Source organism: Notamacropus eugenii, chromosome 4 (genome assembly GCF_028372415.1).
Source record: "Notamacropus eugenii isolate mMacEug1 chromosome 4, mMacEug1.pri_v2, whole genome shotgun sequence".
Lineage (NCBI taxonomy): Eukaryota > Metazoa > Chordata > Mammalia > Diprotodontia > Macropodidae > Notamacropus > Notamacropus eugenii.
The window spans coordinates 305,057,453-305,067,375 of NC_092875.1; the positions used below are offsets into that span (position 1 = coordinate 305,057,453).

The 9,923-nt window shown below is 36.7% G+C and overlaps 1 protein-coding gene across 1 annotated transcript; it reads right to left on the reverse strand.

Annotated features, from left to right (window-relative positions):
* Positions 1-264: 264 nt before the first annotated feature.
* LOC140501397 (fatty acid-binding protein, adipocyte) lies at positions 265-8,689 on the reverse strand. Its single transcript, XM_072604969.1, has 4 exons — positions 8,412-8,689; positions 2,577-2,749; positions 1,163-1,264; positions 265-484 (listed from the first exon to the last, which is right to left on the reverse strand). Exons 1-4 carry the CDS (start codon positions 8,482-8,484, stop codon positions 434-436), a joined length of 399 nt encoding a protein of 132 aa, XP_072461070.1. The 5' UTR covers positions 8,485-8,689; the 3' UTR covers positions 265-433.
* Positions 8,690-9,923: the final 1,234 nt, after the last annotated feature.

Below are 9,923 nucleotides of genomic sequence, written 5' to 3' on the forward strand. Positions count from 1 at the left end.
TCACCTCAGACACTTGACACTCACTAGCTATGTGACCTTGGGCAAGTCATTTAACCCCAATTATCTCATCCTTGGTCATCTCCAGTCATCCTGACAAATATCTGGTCACTGGATTCAGATGACTCTGGAGGAAAAGTGAGGCTGGTGATATGCACAGCCCTCCCTCACTCAAAACAAAGTGCAAATCATGTCATCATTTCTCTGATGGCATGGTCTTCTTCGGCAAAGAAGGAGGAACACACACACAAAATATCCATGCACATATTTAAATGTTAAAGATGTTTATTGAATCAATAAAACAGAAAGGAGTAAATAAATGTTTTGCGAATAGAATTTCTCTCAGTGTAGTCAGGGAAAACCTGACTACATTTAAACAACACACACAACAAAACGTGGTGGAGTTTGGGAAGCTTTCGCTCACTGAGAAGTCAGTTCATACTTTTTCATAGAGTCTAGTAGAAGTGACATCTTTCATGATGCATTCCTAGGAAGCAAGAAGAGGTGAGGGTCAAACATCGAGGTAAAGAAGGAAGGTGAGGGAGTGAGAAGTATTTTATTATTAATTTTTTATTTATATAAGTGTTTTATTTTATTTATTAAATATTAAATAAACTTATTAAACAAATACTTATTATTTGTTTAAAATATTTATTATTTGTTATTAATAAATAAGGAAACAATCCCAGAAGGGTTAAGTGACTTGCTCTAAAATCACATAAGTAGAAGTTCTTTTTTCTTCTCTCCTCTCTCAGTTTAGTAAGAGAGTGGGAACAACCTACGTATATTTCTCTTTTACTAATATCAGCTCCAGTTAGATGCTACCTTAGCATATATGCTTGAGTTCAGAGTGGGCCCAGGAGCCCATTTTGCTTTCTCCAAAGTGCCCAGGGGCAGAATGGGCAATTAGGTGTTCTATACATAGAAAATGGAAACTGTGGTTGTCTGGATCATAGATTTAGAGCTAGAAAGGACTTCAGAGTTCATCCAGCCCAATCCCATTATTTCATAGATGAGGAAATTGAAACCCAAAGAGCTGAAGTGATTATTTAGCTACTAACTGGCAGAGGCAATCATCAAACCTAGGCTCTCTCACTCTCCACACAATTCTGCTTTCACAGCACAACAAGAACTTTGCTGTAGTTAGTGATTAGAAATAACTCACCACCACAAGTTTACCATCCACTAGTTTTCTTGTAATTGTGGTTGATTTTCCATTCCATTTCTGCACCTGAACCAGTGCACCATCCTTTAAGGTTATGAGACTCTGTAAAGCATTAAAAAAGTATGAGACTCTCTGTGTTCCCAGGAGAGATAGAAGAATTACCCATCCTCTTTATTCTTACATGTCATTCATTTTCAATGGGTCAGTCATTTTTCCCCCTATTATTATAGCATGTGAGACTTCTCAGGTGCTATGTAGAAATGTGTCCTAAAGGAGAATTCTTAACCAAAAAAGAAATCAAGGTAATAAGAAGATAAAATAAATAATTTCAATTACATGAAGTTGAAAATGTTTTACACAAACAAAAGCAATGCAACTGAGATAAGAAGGAAAACAATTCCCTGGGGAAACACAATCTTTGTATCAAGTATCTCTGATAAGAATCTGATATTCAAGATATACAGTAAACCAATATAAATATATATGACAAGGAACTACTAATGAATGGCTAAGTGGTCAAAGGGTATCAATGGTTCTCAAAAGAAGAATTATAAACTATGAACAACCATATAACAGATTGTTCTGTATCATTAATAATAAGAGAAATAAATACAAGTCAATACAACTCTGAGGTTTCACTTTATCCCCAGCAAATTGAGGTGGGGGTGATGGCAAAGATGAAAATAGCTGATTTTGGAGAGATTATGGAAAGGCAAGCACACTAATGCCCTGATGATAAAATAGCAAATTGATCATTAAGGAAAAAAAATTGAAATTACTGCAGACCTGGAGACTCTACTGCTCTACTGAGCAGCCCAGGGAGATGAAACAGAAAGGAAGGTTACATATGTGCTAAAATATGTATCACAGAGGTGTTTTTGTAGTAGTTGTTGTGGTAAAGAACTGGCAACGTGGCAGATGTCTATCTATTTGGTAGTGGTTAAATAGATTGTGGAACACAACTGTAATAGAATACTACTGTGCTGAAAGAAATCATAAATATGAAGACATAAAGAAACATGGGAAGACATGAAATGGTGCAAAGTGAAGAAAGCGGAGTCAGGAAAACAATATAAACCATAACTACAATAATGTGAATGGAAAGAACAGAAAAGAAAAGAAACCAAATCATGACAACATTTGGTCCTACAGAACAGATCTGAAAATGTAATTGTCTTCATTTCATTGTGAACATGAGGTATGGAAAAATGGATCTTAATACTTTGTTGATGTGTTGGTTAGTTTCCCTAAAGTTTTTTTTTTTTCTCCTTTTTTTCTTTGTTATAAAGGATGGCACTCATGATAGGGAAAAGGGAGGCTATTTTGAGAAATGAAATTGATGCAAAACAAAGGAAACCAATAATTTTTTTTTAAATAAATGTCCCTTAACATAAAGAGAACTTTTATTCCTCACCTTGACTTTTCTGTCATCTGCAGTGACTTCATCAAAGTCCTGGCCCAATTTGAAGGAAATTTCAGTATTTTTAAAAGTACTTTCTGATTTAATGGTGATCACATCTCCTTGCACACTGATGATCATACTGGGTTTGGCCATGCCTGCCACTTTTCTGGTGGCAAAGCCCACTCCTAAAAGGCAGAAAAGAGAATGTTTTGAGTTTTATATTCAATTCTACTAAGAGTAGACAACTTTAATACAACTCCAAATTGGTTTTCTTCTAAGGATTTTTTAAAATTATTTTTATTATTCCTTTGATTCTAAAAAAAAAGAATAAAAATGATAGTGAGTTCCTAAAAGGCCTTACTTATCTTTTGCAGGAAAAATATACTGGGACCACTTGATGAATGAGGTAGTGCTTGAAAAAACATATCATTGTTGTGATAGCTGCAGGCCCAATGGACAATAGTACATGATCCAAGATCCTCTGTCTCTGATCCTGGTCACAGCATAGAGAGTAAAGATACTAATATATCTCTTTACAAGAACACATTATGAACAAGCATGAGGGTCAGTATTGTAAGTGATAGATAATATGGTTTAAAAAAAAATCAAAGCTTTGTCAGCATCATTAGACACCAAACTTAGCCAGCTATCTCCAGACATGGGAACACATCAGAACAACCAAGGCAACATCCAGTGCCTAGCACATAGCAGGCACTTAATACAGGCTTACATCTTGATTAATTAATACCTGGTTACATCATAAGTGAGCCTTAGAGAGAGAAGTGTGACTGAATTCAGACTTTAAGTCTGACTTCTCACTCATAGCGTGTCCTCAGCCAAGAGCTCTTACCTTGTTTTGTGTCATGGTCCCTATTTATCTCTTCTCATACATACCCCTTCTCACAATAATATTTTGATGCACAAAATAAAATATATTGCAGGTTACAAATGAAACTATTATATTGAAATGTAGCTATAAAATTTAAAAAATAGTACATAAACCCTAAATTAATTATCCCTGTGATATGCTTAATCCAAAAAAAAAAAAAAAAAAAGGGAACCTCTGCTCTCTGTAAAAGAAAGCATGGTTGCAAGTTGATCACTCTTTCTTGATTAGCCCTTTTTGTTGGTTATCATCTTACTACACAAGCCTCATATTTATTTGTTTTTTCCCCAGTTATTCTGTCAGACTTTGTGTCTTGGCTTAATTTTCCCAAAGACATGATATATTCTTATTATTATTATAGTAAGGTAGTCTGGTTTAGTGGGTAGAGGGTCAGCTTTGGGATCAGTAAGACCTATTTTCAAGTCCCATATACTGGCTATATGACCATAGGCTACTTATCCTTTCAATGTGCTCAGGCATCCTTCTAAAACTACAAATTATTTCACAATTGACAAAGTCAGTTTGTATCTATACATTAGTGAATGGAGTTTCCACAACAGAAGTTCCTCCACCAATGAAATCACATTGATCCAGAATGTCACCAAATATCATCAGACCATTTGTTATGGAGTTTCCAAGTTGATTTAGAAAATATTATGAGATCCTTGTGGAGAAGAGATCAGAGCAGCTACAGGGAAAAAGTTAATGACAGAGCCTAGACCCGTGATTACACTAGTATAGGGAACTGGTGGAAAGGGTTTAGAAATTCCCTCTGCAATACAATGTGAGATTTTAAATTCAACTTATATCTAACAGACTTGTTTAGAGCAGTTGTGTGTTGGTCCTTTGTTCTCAGAGAGGACCATGACATCAGGGAGATGAAGACACGAATTGTAGTTGACTTTGATTTGAGTGAAGGAGGGCTGTGCAAGGTCACCAGCCTCATTTTCTCCTCCAGAGCCATCTGGATCCTATTCATCAGAACAACTGGAGATGACCCAGGATACAATGGGAGAGTCTGACCCTTTTAGGCTAAGGTCTTTTCAGATTCTCATTTTGAGTGAGGTAATGGCCATTCAGTGAATAGGCCTCTTTAAGAAGTAAGTCAAGGGATGGCCCTTTTAAGGAAGAAAGAAAGAAAGAAAGAAAGAAAGAAAGAAAGAAAGAAAGAAAGAAAGAAAGAAAGAAAGAAAGAAAGAAAGAAAGAAAGAAAGAAAGAAAGAAAGAAAGAAAGAAAGAAAGAAAGAAAGAAACGAAGGAAGGAAGGAAGGAAGGAAGGAAGGAAGGAAGGAAGGAAGGAAGGAAGGAAGGAAGGAAGGAAGGAAGGAAGGAAGGAGGGAAGGAAGGAAGGAAGGAAGGAAGGAAGGAAGGAAGGAAGGAAGGAAGAAAGAAAGAAAGAAAGAAAGAAAGAAAGAAAGAAAGAAAGAAATAGGAAGGAAAGAAGGAAAGAAGAAAGAAAGAAAAGAAAGAAAGAAAGAAAGAAAGAAAGAAAGAAAGAAAGAAAGAAAGAAAGAAAGAAAGAAAGAAAGAAAGAAAGAAAGAAGAGAGAGAGAGAGGAAGAAAGAAAGAAAGAAAGAAAGAAAGAAAGAAAGAAAGAAAGAAAGAAAGAAAGAAAGAAAGAAAGAAAGAAAGAAAGAGGAAGGAAGGAAAGGAAAGGAAAGGAAAGGAAAGGAAAGGAAAGGAAAGGAAAGGAAAGGAAAGGAAAGGAAAGGAAAGGAAAGGAAAGGAAAGGAAAGGAAAGGAAAGGAAAGGAAAGGAAAGGAAAAAGTAAAGAATCAAACTGGGAGGTGAAGACCCTCATGGCAGAAGAGAAACAGTTACTATTTAAAATCACTCTTCATTATTTACTCTTCACTATTTACATTCAGTATTTACACACACATTCACAGGAGGGCTCAAAAAATAGTCATTACATGATGCTTGCTTAGGGACCTATTGTTGTCCAGTCTATGAGCTCCAGAGGGAAATGCATTCAAAGTTGGGTCTTTGAGAAAGAAATCTATCCAGTAAACCTCAAGTTAACTAGGTCATCAAAATTTACCTTGTTTTGGAGAGGAAAAGGACAGGGAGAGGGAGAGGGTTTAGAAAACCACATGTTAACATTATTCATATTCCACTGTATTTTTATTTATTTTGTTAAGTATTTCTCAAATATATTGCAATCTGGTTCAGCTGCACTCAGGAACATGTTTGATACCTCTGGCCTAGAGCACTGAAAGGTTATATAACTTGCCTGAGGTCACCCAGCTAGTTTGTATCAGAGACAGGATTTGAATCTTGGTCTTCTAAACTCTGAGACCAGCCCTCCAACCATTCTACCACACTGACTCACCACAATAGAGAGTATATTATTATGCCTATGGGAGAAATTAAATTAAGATTAAAAAGCTTGACAATATAACTATAAAACCTCCAAATAATTATTTTAGATTCCCAATTCCAGTCTAGGATGTCTGTATTGAAGGTGAGAGGTCTATTAAAAGGAGAGGAGGGAATGTATTTTCCTGAGAAATGCCCCTTTGGGGGTTATAAATGGCTTCCATTCAAGTTATTTCAACAAGTATTTCTTAAGCATCTGCTATGTGTCAAGTTTCTCAAGAATTCTTCCTTAGCCAACTAGACTGCAGCATTCTTATCTCCTGTATACCCCCACTACTACCATTTACTTAACAGTTTGCAAAGCACATTACATAGGCACAAAGTATATGAAGGATTGGAAGCATGGTAGTCTCATGAAAAGGGAAAACACATACGTGGGAGTCCAGCCAGGAGATTCTAGGTCTGCTAAATATGTGACCTTGAACATATTCAAACTCTATGAGTCTCAGCTTTCTTGCCTACAAAATGAAAGGGTTAGCTGGCCTGGATAAGCTTTTGGGTCTCCCAGCACTAAAGTTTTATGTTTTCATGCGTATATTGATATTGCTTTAATGACCTCAGACTCTAAACTTTATTTGCTTTACTTCCCTAGGGATCACAAGAAGCATCTAGGGATAAGGATAACCATATAGGGATAAGTGAAATAATGGCAAAGAGGGAAATACTAGTGGGGTCAGCCCTCATTTTGTACCCAGTTTGGCTGAAACAAGCTAAGTAAAAAGGTAGGCAAATGGGGGTTCTGGCAAAATATGGAAACATTACTGATGCATAATGAATGCAACAACAACATGGTAAGAAGATACTATTCTGAAGAATAAGGAAATATGAAATTTGACTTTTGATTTGCCTCCTTGAATGACCTTGAGTAAGTCACATTCTCTCCTCACCCAAAGCTGTTTCTCAGAGTCTGCTCCCAGTCATTCTTATCACTTCTTGAGGATTAAAGAAGTAACCTAGCCTAGTGGAGAGACATGAGTCAGGATGGCCTGGGTTTACACTTTGCTTCTGATCATATGTGGCCTTGGCAAAGCACTCAAACCCTCTCTCCCCAAAGTGCAAATCTCTGAGCTTATATAATTTGTAAAGCAGATGTCAATCTGCATTGGGAAGGAAAGTTTCTTTATTGGCATTTCTTATGCCAGTGAAATAACAAGTCCAAATGGACTAATTAATTAAAATTGGACAGCAGTTAGGTGGAGCCTGAAATATAGGAAGACCTGAGTTCGAATCTAGCCTCAAACATTTCCCAGCTGTGTGACCCTGGCAAGTCACTTAACCCTGTTGCATCAGTTCCCTCATCTGTAAAATGAGCTGGAGAAAGAGATAGCCAACCACTTCAATGACTTTGCCAAGAAAACCCTAAATGGGGTCACGAAGAGTCAAAAAATGACTGAACAACAAAATTTAAGGGCTGCTAGGTAATACAGTGGATAGTGCACTGAACTTGGAATTAGGAAATGCATGAGGACCCTAGTGCCTCACACAATCCACCTGAAAAGTTAGCCAGTGAGATGATGGTGTTGCATAAGAACCAATACAAGACTCAAAATTATGGGGGAGAGGAAGCACTGTCACTATCTATATCAATAATATACCTTCTCTCTGTCTTAAAAAAGTCCCATTTGTATTTAACTAATGAAATAAGTACAATAATAGTATCTAAAACCTTCTTCGGTTGAATTCTTTAATACTTCTGCTGCATTATTTCAAATGGGTTTGTGTTATTAAAGTTCTAGTGCTGGACTCTGACTTTAAATGGGAAATCTGGAGCATCCACAAATCTCCTATAATTTAAATTTAAAAAAAAATTTCTTTTTAAAAAAACTTTTTTGGAGGTGGGGAGGCAATCAGGGTTAAGTGATTTGCCCAGAGTCACACAGTTAGTAAGTGCCTGAGGTCAAATTTGAACTCTGGTCCCCCTGACTTCAGGGCCAGTGTCAAAGAATATTTCTAAGTCCTTCCAAGAAGGCGAATATGATGAGTGAGACCTTGTCTCCCATAAAACAGCCATTGTCGGAATAAGCCTGATAGCAAAATAATCAATTTGCAACCTTGGTGACATTTGTATGGCTCTCTAAATAATCTCTAGCTACAAGGGAAAAGCCTGATCATTTTAGCTATGCCTTCAACCTGGAAAAGAAAGTGAGAGTAGAACATAGCATAAATTAAAATGGGAAATTCACTATTTGCATTTCAAATGCAAACTGCTACACATCTTCATGCAATACTGCAAATATATTTCTTTGTTTACATGAGTGGGCAGGCCATAGTCAATGAGCCCAATGAATCAAATGGATTAGGGAGAACAACTCAGGAAAATAATTTCTGTTAGCTATTAAAAACAAACAAACAAACAAACTCTATTAGACCTTCTCACACACAAAGTTTACTTTTCTAACTGAAAGCTTTAAAAACAAATTGTAGAATACAGAAGCAAAAGACAGTGCAAACATATCCTCTGAAGAGGAATGAGTATTTAATTAGCTGGCCAGCCTTCCAGTGTGAACAATACAGTCATAAACTCATTACCCTAGAGAGAAAAAGTCATTCATTAAACAGGCAGATGCAGAGCTTATACTTACCCACTTCTTTCATGTATTCATCAAAGTTTTCACTGGAAATAAGCTTCCAGGTTCCTACAAATGCCTCACACATTTTGTGGGACTCCTGAGATTTCGACCTCAAGCAGAGAAAGGAAATAGTGGTTTTCAGGAAAGCAATGTAACACTCTTGAGCCCAGATAACTTCCTTTTAAAGATGTTTAGAACACGTGATACTTGTAAATAACCAATTGGAAATATCTGGACACTGGGTTTAGGATCAGTTTTTCTGTGTGTGTGTGTGTGTGTGTGTGTGTGTGTGTGTGTGTGTGTGTGTGTGCACGTGCGTGTGTTACAAATTCTTCAACTTTGTTTCCCTTTCTGGCATGTGGTCATTGGCTCCACAGCCAAAAAAAAAGGGGGGGTGGGAGTGAGACAGGGAGGCTCAAATCATTAGAAAACATGCAGAAGACAGAGTATTTTAAAGTCTTTGTTGAGGAAGAATCAGGCCCCAATAATGGAATTTCCTTGCAATATTTCCATGAATGTGTATTTATCTGAGTGTACAATAGGACCCACATCTTGATGTGAACTTTACCACAGTCTACGGAGTAATTTTTTGAAGGTGTAATTATTTCTATTCAATTTGAAGAACAATGGACATGAATCCTAAAGTTTGTCCTAAAGCAGCTGGGAAAGCTCTTTGGGACTAGATGTTATTTTGCCTTCACAACAACCTTAGGAAACAGGTGCTATCATTGTGCCCATTTTATTGGATTACTACAGAAACAAACTAAGTAAATATAAATTAAATTGCTTTTAAAATCCTTTAATTCCACATATTATTTATGGGGCAGGAAGAATTCCACAATTATTCCACTGTTGTGCATCTAATAATAATGATGATGATGATGATAATTCGCATTTATATTTGTCGTTCAGTCGTTTCTCAGCTCTTCGTGACTCCATTTGGAGTTTTCTTGGAAAAGATACTGGAGTGATTTGCCATTTCCTTCTCCAGCTCATTTTATAGATGAGGAAACTGAGGCAAACAGGCTTAAGTGACTTGCCCATGGTCATGTAACTTCTAAGTGTCTGAGGTGAGATTTGAACTAAAATGAATCTTCTTGACTCCAGTTCTGGCACTCTATCCACTGCACGACATCCACAAAGCCAGCATTTGTATAGCACCTACTATGTGCCAGTCACTATGTTAAGTAATTTTCAAGTATTGCTATTTAATCCTCACAAACACCTTAGGAGGTAGATGCTATTAATATGACTCTTTTAGAGTTGAGAGAAAAGAGGCAAATAGAAGTTAAGCAGCTTGTCCAGGATCACACAGTTAGTATCTGGGGCAAGATTTGAACTTGGGTTTTTCTAACTTCAAGCCCAGTGTTCTATCCACCATGACACCTATGTGCCCCTGCTTCTAGGATTTTAATTAAAATAATGAGTAATATTTCAACCTTCCTTATATAGTTGCTCTTTAAATGAGAAATGAAAACAGTCTTAAATGACTTGGAAATTTTTACAGATCCGTTTAAAGTATGC

What these genes read in the sequence shown, in the direction of transcription:
- LOC140501397 (XM_072604969.1), bottom strand. Translation starts at nt 8,484, where the DNA reads ATGTGTGAGGCATTTGTAGGAACCTGGAAGCTTATTTCCAGTGAAAAC. An exon ending in TGAATACATGAAAGAAGTGG is followed by an intron (nt 2,750 to 8,411) that starts GTAAGTATAAGC and finishes TCTGCCTTTTAG; the next exon opens with GAGTGGGCTTTGCCACCAGA. An exon ending in TGGATGGTAAACTTGTGGTG is followed by an intron (nt 485 to 1,162) that starts GTGAGTTATTTC and finishes CTTGCTTCCTAG; the next exon opens with GAATGCATCATGAAAGATGT.